Source organism: Capricornis sumatraensis, chromosome 8 (genome assembly GCF_032405125.1).
Source record: "Capricornis sumatraensis isolate serow.1 chromosome 8, serow.2, whole genome shotgun sequence".
Lineage (NCBI taxonomy): Eukaryota > Metazoa > Chordata > Mammalia > Artiodactyla > Bovidae > Capricornis > Capricornis sumatraensis.
In genome coordinates this window covers 41,198,999-41,222,439 of record NC_091076.1, presented here as the reverse complement: position 1 = coordinate 41,222,439, position 23,441 = coordinate 41,198,999, and the positions used below count along the sequence as shown (strand labels likewise).

Below are 23,441 nucleotides of genomic sequence, written 5' to 3'. Positions count from 1 at the left end.
GATTTCCTTTAGGATGGACTGGTTGGATCTCCTTGCAATCCAAGGGACTCTTGATAGTCTTCTCCAACACCACAGTTCAAAAGCATCGATTCTTCGGCGCTCAGCTTTCTTTATAGTCCAACTCTCACATCCATGCATAACTACTGGAAAAACCTTAGCTTTGACTAGAAGGACCATTGTTGACAACCTCTTGATAAATCTTTCTGCTATATGTTAGCTGAAAGTTACTGATTTTTAATCAGCTGTTTTGTACTTATTGACAATTTTATTGTAATTCTTTACAACTTCACTTGGCTCCTCCATTTATTTCCTGTAAAAAAAAAATTGCAAGCAAGTTGTATAGTAATATCCTTGTACTTTAATGGCATCTTGAATAATGGTGTCTGTCTCCTAGGGTTGCTGTGAGGGTTAAATGAATTTAAGCCCTTAGAACTTGGCAGTACTTAACTAAAGGCTGCTTTGTTGTAAAATGTCTTGTTTTGTTTTGTCTGTGCATTTACAGAAAAGGTTCATAGCCAGAAGAACTGGTGTCAAGTACTGACTGCCACCAATACTGTTCCTGCGTTTCACAGCTTCGGTTCCCTTTCCTCTCTGATAGGAAAATAAAATATTGCCTTTGCAAAGGTCTCTGCTCAACTTGAAATATCTCAGCTTAGTCCACCAGGCACCACCAAGTCTATCCCAGGTTGTATGTGGAGGATCAGAGTGTTTGGAACAGTAGTCCTCTGGTCTCCACTCCAGCACCATAGACTTGGACCCTGTGTCTTTGTCTCAGATACTCCTTTGAATAGCCAAGCCAAAGATTAATAGATAGAAGAGGATCTTTCTACCAGTGTCTCCAGCTTTCTACCTAAGAAGTCCCAGAATCTTCAAAATAAGAAGGCCATTCATATGAGACTATTTCATGACAGGCAGACAAACTGTCTGGACTCAGAGCCCATCTCTGTCATTAATTAGTTTATAATCTTAGGCCAGCTAACCTAACACTACCTTTTCCTCCTTTTCACCATGTATAGAATGAGATAGTAATAAGGTTCTTATAAAGGTTATTACATGTAAAGTAGTAAAGTAGTAGCCAGATTATTTGTTGTTGTTCAGTTGCCAAGTTGTGTCTGACTCTTTGCAATCCCATGAACTGCAGCACGCCGTGCTTCGCTGCCCTTCACTATCTTCCAGAGTTTGTTCAAACCCATGTTCCTTGAGTGGGTGATGCCATCCAACCACCTCATCCTCATCACCCTCTTCTCCTGCCCTCAGTATTTTCCAGCATCAGGGTCTTTTCCAATAAATCAGCTCTTTGCATCAGGTGGCCAAAGTATTGGAGTTTCAACTTCAGCATCAGTCCTTCCAATCAATATTCAGGGTTGATTTCTTTTAGGATTGACTAGTTTGATTTTGCAGTCCAAGGGACTCTGAAGAGTCTTCTCCAGCACCACATCCAGAATCAGTTATTACTTTTCTTAATTTTTCATGTATTCATACCCATCTTGTACCCTTTGAAATAATAAATTAATATATTGGTCTCTGCCTTCTGTTTCCTACATAGGGCTCCTATAATTCCCAAGTAATGAGTGCTAGGAGCATCTTTTTTTCTAATGAGGGACTCTGGGTAGGTTCCTGGGTGGCTCCTAGATGGCAGTTCATCACCAGAAACATGAAGCCTGATTAGAAGCTTGGAATTTTCAGGCCCTCCCCCCATTCTATAGAAAGGGGAGAGGGTTTGGAAATGGAATTAATGGATCATGCTGACATGAGGAAGCCTCCATAAAATTCCAGTAGTATGCTGTTTGGAGAACTTCCATGTTGATGAATGTGTCCATGTACCATGATGCTATACCTCAACTCCACCAGGACAGAAGATCCTGTACTCCCAAACCTTGCCTTAGGCATCTATTCACCTGACCGTTCATCTTTATCCTTTATCATAACTGTTCGTAAATTGGTAAACATAAGTAAGTGTTTCCCTGAGTTCTGTGAGTTGTTCCAGTCAATAATCAAATTCAAGGGGAGGAAGGTATGGAAACCGTCTTTGTTTTTTTTTGTAGCCATGTTGAACAGAAGTTGTGGGTAACCTGGGACTAACTACTTGTGATTGGCATCTGAAGAGGGGTACTGAGGGGCTGAGCCCTTAACCTGTGGGATTTGATACTATCTCCAGGTGAGTCAGGATTGGGTTGAATGGTAGGACTGAGCTGGTGTCACAGAATTGCCTGATGTAGGAAAAACAGTGTGGTTGTAGTGTGAAAGTAAAGAAGCAGGATACTGTGACTGTGTGTTCTGTGTATTTTGATTCTCTTAACCACTTGCAGTTTTTAACCTTTATGTGCTTATGCGACTTGTTTTATAATACTTCCTTGGAAATTCCTTATGGACCCTTCCAATTGGCTCAAATATTTTCTTCAGAAATCTTTCTATGACTCACCTGTAATTAGTCATTCCTTCTCTTACATGCCAATCTTATCTAATTGATTGAGAACTAGTTAGATTTTTGTAAACTACAGTTGCTGTTTGTTAATTGGCCCAACCTTTGTTATCTGGGATTTGAGCTTTTTCTTCATTTTGCTGGTGAACTGTCTACTTCTAGGTTGGACAAAGAATTAGAGACAATGAGTTTAGTATCCTTTCTCCAGACTATGAAAATCAGCCTTCTGTTCACCATACTATCTTATTTTTATTTGTTACGTTTTGGGTCGCAACTGTGCACCCTGTGGGTATTTTAATTTCTGCAGCAGGGGTGGAAGCCACGCCCCCTAGAATGGAGGCACTGAGTCTTAACCACTAGACCACCAGGGAAGTCCCTTGTTTTTTAAATACAACAGTCCTTGGTAATTAAAGGAGTAGAAGTAGATGCGGTGTATGTAAGTGAAGAAAAGTGTTTCAGAGGAAAAAAAACCTTTCCAATAACCAGAACTCTCTGAGATAAGAATAGGCAGGCATGGGATAGTGAATTCTCCCATTCACACTGATATTTTAACCAATGCTGATATCCACTTATATTGTTAAGGAGATTCATAGAAAACTTGAGAAAACTGACCTAGAACCTCAAAGGTACCTACCAGCTTTCAGACTACATGTGCTTCTGTGGACTAAGAACAAATCATAATTGAGTGTTGGCCAGGGAGTCAGGAACTGAATTCTGGTTTTACCTTTTCCATTAACTAGCCTAGGGATGAGGTAGGTAATTTATCTTTTTAGGTGATAGGTTTCCATACTTCTAGAATGAGGACATTGAATTCTGATTTCAAGAGCAAAAATATTTTTCTCTTCTTCCAAGGAAAGTTTCTTCTCTAAAGCAGGGAGAACAAGAAATAAAAGCACAAACTCCTTCTCCTTTGAACTAAGAGATATGTGTAACTCCAAGTCACAAAGCTATCAGTGGAAAGACAAGTAACTTAGCACAGCAGAAGGTCAAACTCAAGTACCTATAGAGAAAGATAATAAACACCAAAGAAGTTCAGGAATTGTCGATGCCAGGGGCCACAGAAGGCAATGGTAAGGCAGTAGACTGAAACACACAGATTGCTTAAAATCGACATCGGGTTCCATATCTGACCCTCTTCAACACCTCAGCCATTGGTATGAAATCTCTGGAAGAAATTGAATCAGAGAGGCCCCAGGCACTAGGAAACCAGATACTGGGGAAAAAAAAAGATTGTGGGGCAAGGCTGCCTTGTGCAGATTAGGCCTTGAAATAGAGTACCTGTGAGAGAGGAGCACTTAGCTCACACTAATGTAGGACTGCCACCCAGAGTGGGGGTGGCTTTCCAAAACATCCAGTTGGAGGGTGGGGGAGTGCCTTTTTCTATATCATCCATACAGAGAGGGGTATCTCTTACTAAGTCATCCATATAGGGGAGGAGGGTCACTTTAAAAATTTATGTAACAATCCAAAACCCTTTCATGATTAAAATAAAAATTCAACAAACTTTTAGGAATAAAAGACAGCTTCCTCAAGCCAATAAAGAGCTTGAAATCCCACAGCTAACATCATACTTAACGGTTAATGTTGGATGCTTTCCTCCAAAGATCGGGAACAAAACAAAGATGGCTTCTCCAGCCATGTCTGTTCAACATTGTATTGGAGCTTCTAGCTAAAGCAATGAGGCAAGTAAAAGAAATAAAAGGCATCCAGACTGGGAATTAAGAAATAAAATTACCTCGATTTATGACACGATTTTGTACATAGAAAATCCTAAGGAATCTACTAAAAAACAATTAGATGTAACAAGCAAGTTCAACAAAGTTGTAAGATATAAGATCAATATAGAAAATTCAATATTTATAAACGCTTGCAATGAACAATCCAAACTTAAAAATAAGACAGTTCCACTTACAGTAGCATCAAAAAGAGTAAAACATTCCAGAAGTTATCTAAAAAACAAAATAAGAAATTAAATATCTAAGTAAATGGAAACATCCCATTTTCACGGATCTACAGACTTAATATTATTAAAATGGCAATATTCCCTAAATTGTTCTATAGATTCAATGAAGTCTCCATCAGAATCTCAGCTATTTTTGTAGAAGTTAGCAATTTGATTCTAAAATTTATAAAAAAATTGCAAGAGACCCAGAATAGCCTGAACTATCTTGAAAAAATAACAAACTAGGAAGATTAATGGCTTTCCAGATGGCAATAATGGTAAAGAATCCACCTGCCAATGCAGGAGACATAAGATATGCAGGCTTGATCTCTGTGTCAGGAAGATCCCTGGAGAAGAAAATGGCAACCCACTCCAGTATTCTTGCCTGGAGAATCTCCTGGACAGAGGAGCCTGGTGGGTTATAGTCCACGGGGTCGCAAAGAGTCAGACACAACTGAGCATCTGAGCAAGGAGAATTAACACTTTCCAATTTCATAAGTTATAGCAAAACAATGATAATGGAGACAGTGCAGTATTGGGACAAAACTCAGTGTGTTAAACAATGGAATAGAACTGAGCATCCAGAAATAAACAGTTTTGTCTGTGGTCCACTGATTTTCAACAGAAGTGCCAAGATCATTTTGTTGGGGAAGGAAAGGTCTTTTCAACAAAGATTCTGGGACCACTGGATAGTCACATGCAAAATAATGAAATTGAACCCTTTCCTAATGCCATATATAAAAATTAACTCAAAATAGATCAAAGATCTAAATGTAAAAACTAAAACTATCAAACTCTTTGAAGAAAACAGGTTTAAATCTTCATTAATTTGAGTTTGGCAAAGAATTCTTAGATATAACACCAAAAGTAAGAGCAAAAAGCCAAAAAAAATAGATCATCTGAATTTCATAAAAATTAAGTTAATTTAAAAAAATTAAAACTCTGGTGCTTCCAAGGAAATCATCAAAAATGTGAACCAACCACCACAGAATTGGAGAAAGTATTTACAAACTGTATATCTGATAAGGGACTTGTATCTAGATCAGATAAAGGACTTTTACAGTTTAAAAAGACAACCCAGTTTTTAAATGGACAAAGGATCTTGTATTAATTTTCTATGGCTGCCATAAAAAATTACCACAAGATAGGTAACTTAAAGCAACATAAATGTATTCTCTTATAATTCTGGTGTCTAAAAGTCATGATGGGTGTCAAGAGAGCCACATGCCCTGTGGAGGCTTGAGGAAGAATCAGTTCCATGCCTCTCTTCTAACTTCTACTGGTTGCCAGCGGTAGTGGTTGTGGTTTAGTTGCTAAGTCTTGTCTGACTCTTGCAACCCCAAGAACTGGAGCCTGCCAGTTTCCTCTGTCCACAGGATTCTCCAGGCAAGAATACTGGAGTAGGTTGCCATTTCCTTCTCCAGGGGATCCCCTCGACCCAGGAATTGAACCCAGGTCTCCTGCATTGCAGGTAGATTCTTTACCTACTGAGCTTTGAGCAAAGCCCAAGTAGTTGCCACTAGTCCTTGGCATTCCTTGATTTAAGACCCTTCATTCCAAACTCTGCCTCCATTTCATATTGTGTTTCTCCTTCTGTGTCTTTGTGTCTCTTCTTATACAGACCTCATTCATTATATTTAGAATCCTCCCTAATCCAGTATGGCCTTAACTTAAATTGATTACATCTGCAAAGACCCTAGTTCCAAAAAGATCACATTCACTGTTACCAGACTGACATATATTCAGGGGTGGGGTGGGGGGACTCTATTCAATTCACTATAGACATCTGAATAGACATTTCTCCAAGGAAGATATACAAATGGCCAGGGAGCATATGAAAAGATGCTGGACACCAGTCGTAATTAGAGTAATGCAAATAAAAACCACAGGAGATACACTTCACACGCTCTGAAAGTCTAGAATCAGAAAGTCAGAAGCACAGCTCTGGAACCCTTATACACTGCTAGTGGGAATGTGAAATGGTGCAGCTGCTTTAGGAAACAGATTGACAGTTCCTCAAATGATTAAACATAGAGCCGCCATATGACCTGTAATTCTGCTCCTAGGTGTATACTCAAGAGAAGTGAAAACAGATGTTCACACAATAACTTGTATGTGAATGCTTATAGCAACATTATTCATGATACCCAAAAGGTAGAAACAAATGTCGACCAATGACTAAACGGATAAGCAGAATGTGGTATGTTGTACAACAGAAAATTATTCGTATAGTAAATGTGATTTCACCCATATGAAGTATGTAGAGAAATCTACAAATACAGTATATTAGCAATTCCTTTTGGCTAGGGTAGGTGTGGATGTGGAGGTGGTTGTGAATTGCTAAGCCTTATGGGTTTGTTGCTCAGTAGTGTGCGACTCTTTGTGATCCCATGGACTGGAAAGCTTAGCAGGTTCCTCTGTCCATGAAATATTCCTGGCAAGAGGACTGGAGTGGGTTGCCATGCCCGTCTCCAGGGGATTTTTCTGACCCGGAGATTGAACCCAGTTCTCCGGCATTGCAGGCAGACGCTTTACCCTCTGCATCACCAGGAAACAGTCGTAACTATTTTTAAGCGTACTATTTTTAAGTAGTATTCGGAGAAGGCAATGGCACCCCACTCCAGTACTCTTGCCTGGAAAATCCCAAGGACGGAGGAGCTTGGAAGGCTGCAGTCCATGGGGTCGCTAAGAGTCGAACACGACTGAGCGACTTCACTTTCACTTCTCACTTTCATGCATTGGAGAAGGAAATGGCAACCCATTCCAGTGTTCTTGTCTGGAGAATCCCAGGGACGGGGGAGCCTGGTGGGCTGCCATCTATGGGGTCGCACAGAGTGGGACACGACTGAAGCGACGTAGCAGTAGCAGCAACAACAGTAGTATTAGCTGATAACCTTGTCCTGCAGCAGATCTGTAGAATTTTCTCATCTCGCAAAACTGGAACACTGTGCCTGTTGAACAATTGCCCTCCCCTGGACTTTTTGAGGTGATGAAAATGATCTGTTAATAAAATCGACACTAGTGATGTTTGCATATATCTGTGAATATACTAAAGACCATTGAATTATACTTTTTTTCTTTTAAAGAAACTCCTCTTTATTAAACCACTGTTTGTTGGATAAAATGGATTTGTTTTTTGTTTCTGACCCCATTACTCCGCTTGTGAAATCTTAGTTCCCCGTCCAGGGATTAAACTTGAGCCCATGGCAGTGAAAATGTTGACTCTTTACCTCTGGCCCACCAGGGAACTCCCTGAATTATACATCTTAAATAGATGAATTGTATAGTATGTGAATTATATTTCAATAAAACTATTTTTTAAATCAGTACCATTTATAATAGTATTAAAATAACAACAACCTCATGTAAAGGTACCTATAAGCAAGTAGTTAGTCCTGGAGTGGGGACAGGGAGATTCCATGAAGGTCTCCCCCTGCCTGACTCTACAATACTGACCTCAAGGCTCATATTCTCCAGGTAGGAGACTGAAGCATCTTTCTCAGGAAAAACTCAACACCCCAGAGACACAGCTATCTTGAAATCTAAAATGACAAAATTGACAGACTGCCTAAAAATAGTGAAACATTCCAGTAAACAGCCTCCCCACATTTTTTATTTATAAATAAATAGAACATGCCTCTAAGGATCAACACACATATGAGGAAATTCCCTATCATGAAAGAGAAAGACCAAGGTAAATTAATAGTTGGGGCAGTGGAAGCAGGGGAGCAATTTCAGTAGAAACAAAATAGTGCAAGTGGCAAAAAAAAGCTTAATAAAACCCTGTAGGTATTATCCAGAGAGAGAAACAGATTGTGTCACTGAAATAAAGACTGAATGCTATAAAAGAGGAAAATCAGAGAACAAGAAAGAACCCTATAGAACTTAAAAGCACGAGGGCTAAAAAGACAATGTTTAGATTTTAGAAGGTTGTAAGATAAGGTCAAGGAACTTTTCCAGAGAAGAGAGGAAAACAAAAGAAATGGAAATATAAACAGAAATGATCTAATTAGAAGATCAGTATAGGAGGCTCAGTATTTGACTTAGTGGGAATTCCTGAAAGAATAAAAAAACACTGGACAGTAAATTATCAAATAAATACTATTTATTAAGATCCCAGAGCTGTAGGATATGACTCTCCAGAAGGAAAAAGGCTCACTGACTACCTACCAATATAAACAGAACCCACATCAAGGCTCATCCTCATGAAATTTCAGAACATGGAACCAAATAGAGATTCCATTAAACTAAAATAAAAAAGTATATACAATGATTGCAGGCCAAAGTGAATTGACCTCTGTGTAGGAACTCTGAAAGCTAAAAGATAAAAGTGCCTTCATTATTCTGAGTGCAAATTATTTCCTATATGAATTCAATATTCATCCAAAATTATAATCCAAGTATAGGACAGACAGGGCTTCCCAGGTGGCACAGTGGTAAAGAATCTACCTGACAATGCAGGAGACACAGGAGCTTCGGGTTCCATCCCTGGCCAGGAAAGATGCCCTGGAGAAGGAAATGGCAACCTACTCCAGTATTCTTGCCTGAAATATTAGATGGACAGAGGAGCCTGGCGGGCAATGGTCCATGTGGTCACAAACAGCCAGACATGACTGAGCCGACTGAACATGCATGCAAGGACAGACTAAAGATATTTTCAGACCTGCAAAATCTAAAAAAAAAGAAAAAAAATTGTTTCCCATATATCCTTTTCTCACTAAGTTACTGGATGTGCTCCTTCCAAACAAGGGAAGAAACAATAAAGAGAAAGACGTCAGATGAGATCCAGATTCAGAACACTAGAGATTCCACTAGGGAGAAGGATAAAGAGAATTTCAAAAGTGATGGCAAAATAGTCCCAGTAGATAATGCCTGGAGCACCCAATTCAGGAACTTCTTGAGAGGGATTTTTTTTTTTTTTCCAGTTAGAAAAAAAATGAATCAATTATTTGACATGTCTGACAACATGAAAAGTTATACAGAGAGGTGTTTCCTGGAGCTGGTAGATGGAGGAAACCTTAGCCTAAGTCAGATATTCATACTAAAGCTGAAAAAGAGGCAGTTCTCTAGGCCAGTGCCAATAAAATGACTTAGCACCCAACAATATCTACGTGAATGTATTTGTTCTGTATGGCTGCTGTAAGAAAATGTCACAAATTTGGTGGCTTAAAGCAGCACACACTCTCTTACTGTTCCAGAGGTCAGAAGGCTGAAATCAATCTCCCTTGGCCCAAAACAAGTTGTCACCGAGACCGTAGTTGTCATCCAGAGACTCTAGGGGAGAATCTGTTGTCTTGCCTCTTCCAGATCCTAGAGCTGAGTTCTTGGCTTTCTCCATCTTTAGAGTCAGCAGAGGGGCTTCTTGCTTCAGTCCTCACATTGCCTCTTCTGTCAGATATCACTCTGCTTCCCTTTTAAAAAGATACTTGTGATGGCATTTAACGTCCAATGAAATAATTCAGAATAATCTCCCCATCTCAAGATCCTTAATTTAATCACATTGGCAAAATCTCTTTTGCCAAATAAAGTAACATTCACAGGTCCTGACTATTTAGGATTAGGGATTAGGACCTGGCTATTTGGAGAGAGCATTATTTAGCCTGTCACCACTATCTTAATAAAAACTCCAAATGTGGGTTAACTAGACAACGTTAAGAAGATGGGAGAACAATGGAAAAATAATATGAATATGAATCACTTTACAACAGAAATTAACACATTGTAATCAACTATGCTTCAGGAAATTAATTTTTTAGAAAGATGAGAGAAAAGAAAGGACATGTGGATAGCTAAAATCCTCTTCTAACATAGTCAAAATATGTCGAAACTAATGAATGAAACAGGATAGGACAGCAATTGCAATAGGACAACAACAATAGAGAAGGCGATGGCACCCACTCCAGTACTCTTGGGTCTCGAAGAGTCGGACACGACTGAGCAACTTCACTTTCACTTTTCACTTTCATGCATTGGAGAAGGAAATGGCAACCCACTCCAGTGTTCTTGCCTGGAGAATCCCAGGGACGGCAGAGACTGGTGGGCTGCTGTCTATGGGGCTGCACAGAGTCGGACATGACTGAAGCGACTTAGCAGCAGCAGCAACAGGGTAAATACAAGAAGAAACAGCTAAGAATGTTGAAAGTGCTTGCTTCTGGGGAATAGATCATGAGCAGAAAACCACTGTATTTTGCTTAAAACTTTTCTACCCTGTTTGATTTTTTAAAATTGTATATATGCGTATATTATATTAATAACAAAATCTGATTTTAGACAAGTGAGAAAAGGAAGTGGACTGTATAATCTTTAAAATTACCATCAGTGAATATTCCATGAGCCTTTACCTCTTTACATTATTGTTTTCAGTAACAGCATCACAGCCTCTGAACTTCTGATGCCTAAAACAAATCATTAATAACAATCATATGGTGCACGAAGTTCAGCTCAGAAAAAGATATATTGGTGGTTTGAAACTTTCCACATAATAGTTCTGTCCTGAAGGGAGATCTGAATGGCTTTCTCCTGTTGCTCATCTTATCGCCTGTGTATGCGTGCATGCTAAGTCACTTCAGCTGTGTCTGACTCCTTGCAGAGCTGTGGACTGTAGCCTGCCAGGCTCCTCTGACCATGGGATTCTCCAGGCGAGTACGCTGGAGTGGGTTGCCATGCCCTCCTCCAGGGGATCTTCCCAACCCAAGTAGATCGCAAAAATAGCACATATTGTTCCTCTTCCCGTGTCCATGATCTTGCGGTAAGACTTTCCAGAGACAGAGTCTGTCTGTTCACCCTCTTAGCCTTCTTACTTGATTTGAGCAAAAGAATACAACAGAAGTGATGTTATGACATTTCCATGGCCACACTTCAAAAATATTTGCAAGCGAATGCTCTAGTTCTTAGAACTTTGTCAGTCTGCTGCAGGAACAGCCCAAGGATAGCCCACTGGGTGACGAGAGACATCTGGCCTCATTACGTCAGCCAACAACCAGTCCAGCCCCAGGAGCAGAGCTACCTGACTTGAAGCTGATCAAACACGTGAGTGAACCCTGTCAAGACCAGAAGAACCACTCAGCTGAGCTCAGCCCAAATAGAATCATAAGATAAATAAATTTGAGATGTTTTGTTATGTAGCAAAAGCTAACTTCTACGGAGTTCTGTCACTATCTGTAATCACTTTTTATTGATTAATTTTCCTTCCCTATAATGAATACTGGTAATTATCTATTTAACATCCATTTGCCCCCTTCTTCCTTGTTAACCACAGTTTGGTTCAGGAACCCCTCCTCTGTGAGACACAGGAGCCCCAGAAGAAGACCCTGCTTAATCTAATTGACAAATTTCCATTCCTTTGGCAGTGACTGTTATAGGACCAATCCTATAACCCAATTCTGGTCAGCGACACCTGAGAAGAAGTCTGCTGGGAGCTTTTGAAAAAGATTTCTTGGTCTTAAGAAAGTCGCACGAAAAGTTGGTCACTTTTTCTCTCTACATTTGATATATCTGAAAATGACACCTGGAGTTGTAGCGATCATCTTGAAACAACCTGAGAACAATCTGAGAAAAAAGCACAATCAGGAAGGCAGAGTAAACAGATAAAAATAACTTTGTTGTTGCAGCTGATGTTCTAATGAATACAACTCTCACTAGAATATAAGCTCCAAGAGGGCAGAGCACGTGTCTGTTTTGTCTGCTGCTGTATCTCTGGTGACAAGCCTGGCATCTATCCTCTAGGAAGTGCTGAAGAATTGATGCTTTTGAACTGTGGTGTTGGAGAAGACTATTGAGAATCCCTTGGACAGCAAGGAGATCCAACCAGTCCATCTTAAAGGAAATCAGTCCTGGGTGTTCATTGGAAGGACTGATGCTGAAGTTGAAACTCCAATACTTTGGCCACCTGATGCGAAGAGCTGACTCATTTGAAAAGACCCTGATGCTGGGAAAGATTGAGGGCAGGAGGAGAAAGGGACGACAGAGGATGAGATGGTTGGATGGCATCAACAACTCGATGGACATGGGTTTGGGTGGACTCCGGAAGTTGGTGATGGACAGGGAGGCCTGGCATGCTGCAGTTCATGGGGTCACAGAGTCGGACACTACTGAGCAACTGAACTGAACTGAAGCATCTCATTTGCTGAACGAATGGAATTATATCAGTAATCACTGAGTATGTCTGCATTTGACACTTGATTAGATTTCATAAAGATCTAATTATGGAGACTATCCTTTTGAATATTTATTTATTTGTTTGGCTGTGCTGGGTCTTAGCTGTGGCACGTGCGATCTCTTTAGTAACAGCATGTGGGATCTAGTTCCCTGACCAGGGATCGAACCTGAGCAGTTTGCATTGGGAGCCTGGGATCTTAGCCACTGGACCGCCAGGGAAGTCCCCAAGCCTGACTGTTCCTGACAGTGAACCCTTCAGGAACAGGACTCTGCTCCCCAGTACCTTGCGGATAGTAGATTCTCTGCACATTTGTTGAGATGGTCTGTGTTCCAGAATATTCTGCCAACTCTCCAGCAGAGGGTGCACACAGCCAGGTGTTCTGGCACTAGGCACTCTCCTTTATCTGCTCATCCACCCCTCTTCTGCCACCTTCCCCACTAGGAGCTAAAGACCACACCAGTGCCTGCGTGGGAGCTTAGAAGGGACTTTTCCATAAATTCAGAACCTCAGCGTCTGTGCTGTCCCAGCTTCCAGCACCTGTTAGAGAAGGCTGAGGACGTGCTTCTGTCAACTGAAAAAATTCTCTTTAGGTCAAGGTCAAATAAATGTTTTTCTGTAAAAGGCCAGGTAGCAAATGTTTTGGGCTTCCTGAGCCGGAAGCTCTTTGTGCTGACATGCCCTTATAATACCAAGACTTGTGGAACCAACCAGCCCCAGAGACCACCCTCCCTCTGTGCTTTGGGTTATGCAAGATAATACATTCCTTTATTGTTTAAGCCAATTTTAGCTGACTTCATTGTTAATTAAAGCTGAAGATAGAATTAACACAACCACCCACAACTAGAATGTAAGTTCCAAGAGGGCAGGGAACTTAAAAGTATATACATGAGAGGGTAAGTAAAATAAGTAAAATGAAGGGTGTGGCTGTGTCCTGAAAACTTGACCCCAAGGACTGCTGGCCAGATTCGGCTGAGCCTGCTTTAGGTCAACAAACCAGTGGTTTTCAAACTTTCAGGTTTGTCAGAATCAACTATAGGGTATGTTCAAACACTGATGGCTTCCAGCCTTTTTTCAGCAGGTCTGGAGTTGGACAATTTTAATTTCTAACCAGTTAAGTTGCCAGTATCTTTAATGTGAATTCCAGATAAACGGTGAATAACTTTCAATTATAAGTATGTTGTACATGGGGCTTCCTAGGAGGCACACTAGTAGAGAACCTGCCTGCCAACACAGGAGACTCAAGAGACGCGGGTTTCATCCCTGGGTCGGGAAGATCCCCTGGAGGAGGAAATGGCAACCCACTCCAGTATTCTTGCCTGGAGAATCCCAGGGACAGAGGAGCCTGGTGGTCTGTACAGTCCGTGGGGGTCACAGAGTCGGACATGACCAAGAAACTGAACACACACATGCTAGTTGTTAAGTACTGGATTATTTATTGTTTTCTCTGAAATTCAAACTTAATTTGGCATCCTGTGTCTTATTGCTAAGTCTGGTAGCCCCTAGGCAAGTCACTAAGAGTCGGACACAACTGAGCAACTTCACTTTGACTTTTCACTTTCATGCATTGGAGAAGGAAATGGCAACCCACTCCAGTGTTCTTGCCTGGAGAATCCCAGGGACGGGGGAGCCTGGTGGGCTGCTGTCTATGGGGTCGCACAGAGTCGGACATGACTGAAGCAACTTAGCAGCAGCAGCAGAACCACGCAAGTTTGCGACTGATGCTAATGCTGCTGGTCCGGGAACTGCCCTTTGAGAAACACCAACCTGTGTAATCTTGTACATACTAGAGCTTTCTAGTTCAGAGGTCTTTTTTTTTTCCTTAAATGACAATTTCTTTTAAAATGTATTTTATGGCTGCGCTGTGTCTCTGTGGCTACATGCGGGCCTTCTCCAGTTACAGTGAGCAGGGGCTCCCCTTTAGTGCGGCTCACCGCAACTCACTCCAGTGGTTTCTCTTGTGGCAGAGCACAGGCTCTAGGCACGTGGGCTTCAGCAGCTGTGGCTCTCGGGCTACAGAGTGCTGGCCCAGTAGCTGTGGTGTGTGGGCTTAATTGTCTCGTGGTATGTGGGATCTTTCTGGACCAGGAATCAAACCTGTGTCCCCTGCACTCAGGCAGATTCTTTACCACTGAGCCACCAGTGAAGCCCATTCAGAGGTCTTAAAGCTGGAGTAAAGTAAATGCCTACCACCCCTACTCAAGAATCTGAACACAGTCTTTACAGGTGAACATGTTCCTCCTTTATTCAGAAAAGGATTTTTTGCCAAAACTAGATGCTTTAAATATGCACTAATTTTTAAACAAGTATCCATTTATTGTGCACTTACTATGGGAGAGCTTGTCTCTAGGCTCTAGATATAAAAAAGGAATAAAGGAATAAGGGTGATCAGGCCCCTTGCTCCAGCAGAGCTGGTGTTTGGTAGCTATCCAGGGGCAGATATGACTGGGCATCCGTCTGAGAAATTACTGGTCTGCACATTGTCAGATATTTACTTAAAACACATAAACTATGTTGTCTGTCATCATGCCTATAACCAGGGGCCCTGGAGTTAGAAATTAGTTCACATCTCAGCCCTGCCTGCCACTTAACGACTCTGTGGCAAAGTATTTAACAACATTACTCCTCCAATTCCTCATTTGTAAAATTGGGACGATAATTTACACTTCATGAGGTTGTTGAATGGTAAGTAAAATAATTCATATAAGGAATTTAGCATAGTACATGGTAGGGAACAAGATGATCAGTACTCAACTAATAGTACAGCTACTATGACGGAAAATTCAATGGTTTTCAAAGTGTGGTCCCTGGGCCAACAGCATCAACAGATTCATGATCCTGTTAGAAATGCAAACTCTCTGGCCCCCACCGCAAACCTACTGAATAAGACACTCTGGGATGGGGCACAGCAATGTGGCATTTACCAAACCTTCCAGATGATTCTGATGCATGTTAAAATTTGGAAAACATTGCTAAAGAAAATAGAAGAAGCCAGGCATTGTATGTGCTAGGGGTTAAGAGTATCAAGGCCAGTGATGCACAAGTCTTCCCCGCCCCCTCCCCTCAGGACAGCTTTATATAGGCTTAGTGGTGTTCATGTCTCTGTTCATAAACTGAGTGTGTGTTTCTATGTGTGTGTGTTTGTAGTCCATATGCCTGAAACTCATTAGAAATTCACTTAAGCAAAGATTTCTTAGCTCATTTTTCTTGGGTTTTGGTTTTTCTTTCAACACTAAAAAATTTTTTTGCTTCTTATTTTTTGGCTGCACTGGGACCTTCTTGGGGTGAGAGGGGCCACCCTCCAGTTGTGGTACATGGGCTTCTCATTACAGTGGCTTCTCTTGTGAAACAGGGGCCCTAGGTGAACTAGCTTCATTCATTGCAGTGCATAGGCTCAGTATTTGTGGCTCACAGGCTCAGTTGTCCCATGGCATGTGGCGTCTTCCTGGACCAGAGATCAAACCCCTGTTCCCTGCATTGGTAGGTGGATTCTCTACCACTGGATCACCAGAGAAGTTTAGCTCATTTTTCATTCATTCCGAATTTTGTTGAATGTCTACTATGAGCCAGTGTGTTGAGATTAAGATTTAAAAAATAAGGAAACACTTGTGTGTTTCAATAGTTCTTCCTCTAGCACTGATTTCATAACATAGGAAAACACAACAGTGCGTGCATTTCTGTGGGATGCTAAAATGAGAGCTTCAACAAGAGATAATATGAAGGGAAATAGAAGAGAGGCAGTAACTCAGAAAGGAGAAATTCTTTATAAACATTTAACCAAATGCAGAAAACAACTTGACTTCCTGGAAAGCCTCTGCCCAAGCCTTTCAAGGTCACCAGAAGAAAAGAGAAAGGACGTTGGCTAAGTGGGGGACCCCTGGCCCGGGAGAAGAGAGAGACCCGTCTATGTGGGGACTTGAACTGTCCCTGCCAACTTCCAGCCTATTGGCAGCTGCCTTTCTTGGATGTCCTGATCTTGGCTGTGGCCCAGAAGACAAGAGAGAAAGGCTATAGGCGAGTCCTGGCAGGAAGCTGAGTCAGGTCCCAGTCTGAGACCTCGGACAGAAACAGTGCTAAATCCCAGATACAGAGGTGACTCGGCCAGTAATGCTGAACATGCGTCTGGGAGGTACTGGTTAGCCACATGAGAAAGTTTCAGATGACTATAGAAAGTTGTGGGGGGCTGGCTTAAGGTAAGCACAATCTGTGTATCAGGATCACCTGGGTGAGTTTTTTTTTTTTTTTCAAATACTGAATTTGACTCTCTCAAGTTGAGACTCAGAGATAAGTCATATACTCTCTAATGAGTCTGGTGCACACACTCTTTTCACAGCCCAGCATGTGGCAACCATCGTAGGGCACAAGTTAATACAGTGACCTGCTTAATGAAATGCTTTGCACACCTGGCCACTTGAGTGTATTGATAAGCGATTCTCTCCTGTCTACTAGGAGTTCATACTTTAAGGCAAAGGTAATAAATTATTATTTTAGAGGGTGCTTCACAAAGGGTTTTGACTTCTAAGAGTTAACAACCACTGTGGCAACCAGCTTTATTCCGGGACTTGAGGCAAACAATGAAGTGAGATAGGTAAGCTACTCACAGCTGGGATTATGAAACCTTGGTTTGCAACTAGTCTTTCAGAAAGAGAAATATTTTTTATGCAAAATTTTAGCAGTTTAAAAAGTGATGTTGTGGACTTCCCTGGTGGTCCTGCAGGGGACATGGGTTCCATCCGTGGTCTGGGAGGATCCCACGTGCTGCAGAGCAGCTAAGCCTGTGCACGGTTAACTACTGAGCTGGTGCTCTAGAGCTTGGAGTGCAACTACTGAGCCCGTGTACTGCAGCTACCAAAGGCCGAGGGCCTGGAGTCTGGGCTCCACCAGGAGAAGCCACTGCAATGGGAAGCCCTCGCACCGCAACCAAGAGTAGTCCCGCCTGCCACGACTAGAGAACACCTGTATGCAGCAACAAAGACCCAGCGCAGCTAAAAATAAATACTTTTTAAAAAGTGATTTTGCATCCAAAAAAAATCAAATAATGGCCAATACAGTGCTACACATTTCTCACAAGGATTTTCTGACCACCCATGATTGAATGGTCTTAGAATTAAACACAAATGCACACTCCCTCACTCATCACACAAAAATGTCACAGAAATCAACCAACTTGTTATCGGGTTAGCCAAAAATGTTCATTCGGGTTTCTCCATGTGGCTTAAAAACCTGCATGAACTTTTTGGCCAACCCAACACATTCCGCATCAGTCTGGGGTGACTGAAGCGAGGACAGTGAAATGAGTCTGCTTTTACATCCGAAGTCTTGCTCTACATCAGAAAATAACCACAAAGTACCAAGAATCTCTTCAGAAATCCACCAGCTCAATTCCAAAATGACAGTCATCTTCTGCAAATCACAACAGGGGAAACCCACAGGTGATAAATGAAAGTAGGGGAAGTTACAAACTTTACAGGGTTAGAGATACATTCAGTGGTTAAAGAGACCATGTAGCATTTTTTTACTTTTGCTTGTAAAATGTGGGTCCTGCTCCCAGTCTCCTTGGTAAAAACCATCTAGACTCATTTCCCGTAGATCAGTGTTTCCAAATGTGGACTGAGGTCCATTATCGAGCTGTGAAATTAATGCAGTGAGTCTCAACAAAATTACAAGAAAAAAAGAAAAATTCAGAATACATGTAAAGTGTATCATTTAATGGACCTTTTGTGTGATTGACTCATGGAACTTATGTGTGTGTGATTGGGATATACTATATATAGTCTGTTTTACTGTGGGTAGCATTTTTTTTTTAGGTTTAAAAATTACCATCCTAGAGTACCTCATTCTAGTTTGAAGATGAGATTAAGCAGAATGACTGTCCCCTTTGCCTCAAGTGAGCACTTTCTTCAAGAATGTTTGGACAAGGTGACCATTAATTCTTTAGACCTCTACCCTTCTCAGGCATTTGCTTTTTTAAAAAAAAAAAACAACAAACTTTAATAATCATTAATTTCTGTAGTTGAATGATACACCTAATGCTACATCCAGTTGCTGCTGCTAAGTCGCTTGTCGTGTCCTAGTCCTTGCTTAACCCATTTCTTGGGACTCTGGTCTCCTCCCCACAGAGCACAGAATGGTTTCCAGCTTCTCCCCAATTTCCTACTGCTAAAAGAAACACAATTGCTTTTCTTTGGGGCAAATGTGGAACCACAGGGACATGGATATCCGTCCTATTCATTTTATTTAAATGGGCCAAAGATGCCAACAGAAAGAGACTGGTAACAAGACTGAATAGTTTGTAAAAGAAATGAGAACCTGTCAACAGAGATGTCAGTACCACGTGGAGCTGCTGGGAAAAGGCAGGCATGGGGTTTCAGGTCAGCCCCCGGCAGGGTCAGCTTCAGGGGCATGTGACCGATGCAGTCGTGCAGAACACTGAGATCAGAAAGATGCTTAGCTTAATGCTCTGTTGTCCCATCTTGACATTTGTTTTCAACAAAGATATGACATTTTAGGAAAGTCAACCAACCAAGAAACCCTATTCTTGTTTGTCACTTCCTCACATTAGCCAACTGTGTGCTCAGCTGCATCTGATTCTTTATGACCCCATAAAGTGTAGCCCTCCAGGTTCCTCTGTCCATGGAATTTTCCAGGCAAGAATACAGGAATGGGTTGCCATTTCCTTCTTCAGGGGATCTTCCTGACTGAGGGGTTTCACCGGCAACTCGAGAGAGACTCGACTCTCGTCTCCTGCATTGTCACGCAGATTCTTTACCGCTGCACCACCTGGGAAGCCCTTATTAGCCAACAACTTACACCAGTTTATGGCATTGAAGAAAATGGAAAGATAGGGCAATTAATAGTTTATCTTCCTTTCAGTTTGTCCTTACACATCAGTACGTCAAACACAGGGAACACTGGTAGAATATACTGTACCAAGAAGTGAAACAAAAAGCCGAGTTACTTTCGCCCAACATTCTCACTGCACTAGTAAATACACATGAATACATGAGTTACAAAATACCAATTATGTAATTTCAATGATTCCACAAAGGGGTTAAATGCTTTTGTTTGCACTTAAAACTGTTGCTATATAATATGAAGATGAATAATAAAATTTGTGTTGACACTTTAACTTGGAATGGCATTGAAAATTTAAAAAATGTTAAGAAATCACAGAAGGGGAAAAGCTTAGAATTTCAGCATCTTACTTTTTTCCTGCTGCTTAAACAAGAGGCTTGCGTTTTCATTTTGCACTAGGCCTTGCAAATTATGTAGCTGACCCTGCCTTCAGGACTAGAAACAAGATCAATAGCATGCTGTCCCTCTTGGATTATTCCACATTTCTTTTCAAAGAGCTGGGTGTGTGGGGCCCACAAAGCACAACATATTCCAAAGCACAATGGGCTTGGGGAAGACTTCATTCTAATCTCCATAGACAAGAATCATGTGTCCCTTACCCACTCCTGTGTCATGAACTTGGCTCCCTCGGGGCAGTGAGCATAATGTTGGTGTGCATAGAGAGTGTCAGTGCTTATCACCACCGCTGAGCAGGGTTTCTCGTTCCTTTTTGGATTGGAGGTCCAGGTGAGCTAAATCTGCGCCTTCCTTTGCTATTGGAAGTGTAGTTGTATGAAATCCAGCAAAACGGGCTCCATGACGTGGAATCAAAGAGAGAACGTGTGGCTCTACATACTGGACTATCTGAATGAAGCGAATGACAAGAGGGAGTTTAGATCAAGCATCAAGCCCTGGGTAGACGCATAGTGTAGGAATGCCAGTCCTTGGATCCCGTTGTTCAAGAAAACAAAACACAGGGACTTCGTCTTCCTGTCGTTCAAATTATGCTGCAGAAGGCTCACCTGTCCTAGTGAGCACCTTGCCTCACTCCAAAAAACCGCCATAGGAATATGGCATCAGTTGGCTGCTTATCCAGCTTGAAATTAACTGTGGAAGCCTCTTCTCAGGATGTGGATACAGGTGGGGGTGAAGTTCTAGGGCTGGTAAACTTCAGCAGATGGCACATTAGTGGCTACGACTGCACTGGAAGCAGGAGGCGTGATCGTATGGAAACTGTCGGGACCAACAGGGCTCTCCTTTTCTATCATACATGCCCACATGGCACTTAGGTATCATGGAAGCAAGTAAAAGAACCATCTCAAATTATTACTTACCCTTCATTTTTTCTCCTGGATCTCCAGTTAAAAGTATCATTAGATCTTTTCATTTTATCCTCTGTAGTTTTAACTGTATTCCCCATTTTGATTCTCTATGTACAACACATTCTAATTAGGCTTTCAGTTCATTAATCTCTATTCAAGTTATGTCTAATCTACTGTCTAACCCATCCACTGAGTTTATCTCAATAATCACACCTTTCATTTCAGAAAATTCTACTTTTCAATTCCTCTTTGTCCATCTTGGGAGTCTCTTACTGCTTATTTTTGTGACTGCATCTTTTAAGTGTTCATTCATTTAACAAGTATTTATTGAGCACCCACCAAGTGCAAGTTACAAGTACTGCAGTTATACCAGTGAAATGAAACAGAAGGAAAAATAATCCATCTACTCTCATAAAACCTACATCCTAGTGGGAGACATACCACCACCAAGTAGGTAAACAACCAAGTAGGTAAATTATGCAGCATATTAGGCGACAACTGATGGAAAATAAGGGAGGACACAAATAATTTTATTTTAAATGTGACTGTATTCTGATAATTCTGAAATCTTTAGTGGTCTCAGCATATTGCAAATTGTTTAAACTGTCACAGCAGCTTGTTTCATTTTCTGTCTGGTGATCTGATTGTAAGCTAGTTAACCTAAATTTTTAGCAATCTTAGGGGCCTTGTTGAGGTTTAATAGCTAACATCCATAACAATGAATGGCTTGTGAGCTGAATATGGCCCACTGCCTGTTTCTGTTAACTAGTGTTTCTGGCACCAGCGAGCCTCATTCGTTTATGTAATGTCTAAGGCTGCATTCATGCTACAGCAGCAGAGCCGAGTACACGTCATGGAGACTGTACTAAAATATTTACATCTGGCTGTTAGAGAGGTCAGAAAAAAGTTAGCTGACCTCTCATCTACAGAGATATACAAAGGAGCTAAAAACAAAAACCTCAGGAAGCACTAACCTACGCTGTTGGAGCAAATGAATTTGGTCCTTAACAAAAATGCCCTTTCACCTGTTAATTCTGACAAATGAGCCTAAGGAAATAATCAGAGATGTAGACAAATACTTCTGTACTGGGCTGGACAAAATTCATTCTTTTGTATTTTACCCTGGTTCCCTTCATTTCACCTTCTACCTTATCTGTATGATTGCTCAGGTTTTCTTCTGCTTCTGGTTAAATGCTCTGTATGTCATCTTGGTCTTCTTTGGAGGATTTTTCTGGCCTTTATATTTTTTATTCTATTCTTGCTTTATTTCAACCCTATGATACCAATTTGCTTGTTTTAACCAATACTCTTCTAGAAAAGGGGACAAGAACTCACTATACAAACACACTCTCCATTTCCTTCCTTTTTCAACCCACTGCATTTAAGCTGCTGTGTCCTCTCCTCCCTTGCTCTGATGATATTTCCACTAAGATTACTAATGATCAAGCTGTAAAATCAAATGGCAATGTTTCCTAACTGTAAAGATAAAACATTATATAACTCTTATAAACTGCTTATTACAATGTTAGTATAGAAGAAATCATTAAGAAATATAAAACCATAGGAAATACAATTTCCAATAAAGGTAAGGGTTTGGTGAGTCAAATTCTGTTCAAATTGCTTCACATGTATTAAATCACATGATCCTTTTAATTCTCCAAGGTCAGTTAACGCCAGAGCCAAGATTAAAATTCAGTTTAGTTCCAGAGCTTATACTTAATCACTATGTTTTACAGCTTTTTCCGTTAGGCAAATAAAACAATAATCATCACTGAAAAAAGATAAGGTGTAATTTTATTACTTTCAACACTGCATCACAATGAATAAAACAAACTAAAGTAACACACAGCTTTACAAAAATAAATTTTTATTAAAAGCAGTAGAGTCTGAGCAGGAGACAGTACAAAGAGTGTAAACAGTGTAAACATCACTACATTCAGCTCAGCCTGATTGAATGCTGACAGACAACTCTAAATGCTCTATGTGCCCTTACTAGCAGGATACATTAGTTCTATTGTACACAGAAAACACACGCTAATTTTGATTGGGAAAAGTACTTTATCGCAGTCGGTCCCAGCGCCAAATGCTGGCATCATCACAAACAGCTATAAGAATGCTGCTGTCCCTGCTGAAACTGGTTTGTCGAATAGCAGCACCACACTTGTGATGAGTCAGCGTTGTGCATCTAGGAAAAAAACATGACAACAGGTTAAATATCACACACACAATGCTGTCAGTATCAAACTTAAAAACAGTGAATGTCACTTACTACCAAAGTACTCAGGAAAAACAATTATTATTAGAATAAAAAAGAAACACTTTATAATATGCTGAAAATGTAAATGTTACAAATGATGTTAAGGATGGCATTGTGAGTATCAATTACTTACTCTATAGTGACAACACTCTGGAGGAAAAGTCAGAAATTATGAAGAGGAATTTCTAAATACTTACTTGGCTTTATGAGGATCTTCTACTTCTAAATCCCAAACATAAAGTTTGCCAACCTGATTGCCCAGTGCAAGCATCTGTATAAACATATTTTAAAAACCCATCAAAAACAAAACAAAAACCTATCAAATTATTAATATAAGCTATAAAGATTTCAAGCGATCCTAAGATAGCTTTCTTATTGCAGAAAAATCTCAGCTCCACCCTATGGCAATGCTCTTGGTTATTTCTTTGCATCTTATATTTATGATTTGTAAATGAAGATAAGAGCAACTAATGCTTCACAAAGGTGTCCTGAATAAATTAAGCCATTTT

At 40.8% G+C, this 23,441-nt stretch overlaps 1 protein-coding gene across 3 annotated transcripts in view; it reads right to left on the bottom strand.

Annotated features, from left to right (window-relative positions):
• Positions 1-22,577: 22,577 nt before the first annotated feature.
• The window catches only part of EED (embryonic ectoderm development), a 32,056-nt gene continuing 31,192 nt past the window's right edge, over positions 22,578-23,441 (bottom strand). For all 3 annotated transcript variants that reach the window (XM_068977034.1, XM_068977035.1, XM_068977036.1), the window contains 2 exons: positions 23,130-23,203; positions 22,578-22,860 (listed from right to left, as the gene is read on the bottom strand). In XM_068977034.1, the coding sequence (XP_068833135.1) occupies positions 22,734-22,860; positions 23,130-23,203 (201 nt within the window). In that variant the 3' untranslated portion in view covers positions 22,578-22,733. The remainder of the gene's footprint in view (positions 22,861-23,129; positions 23,204-23,441) is intronic.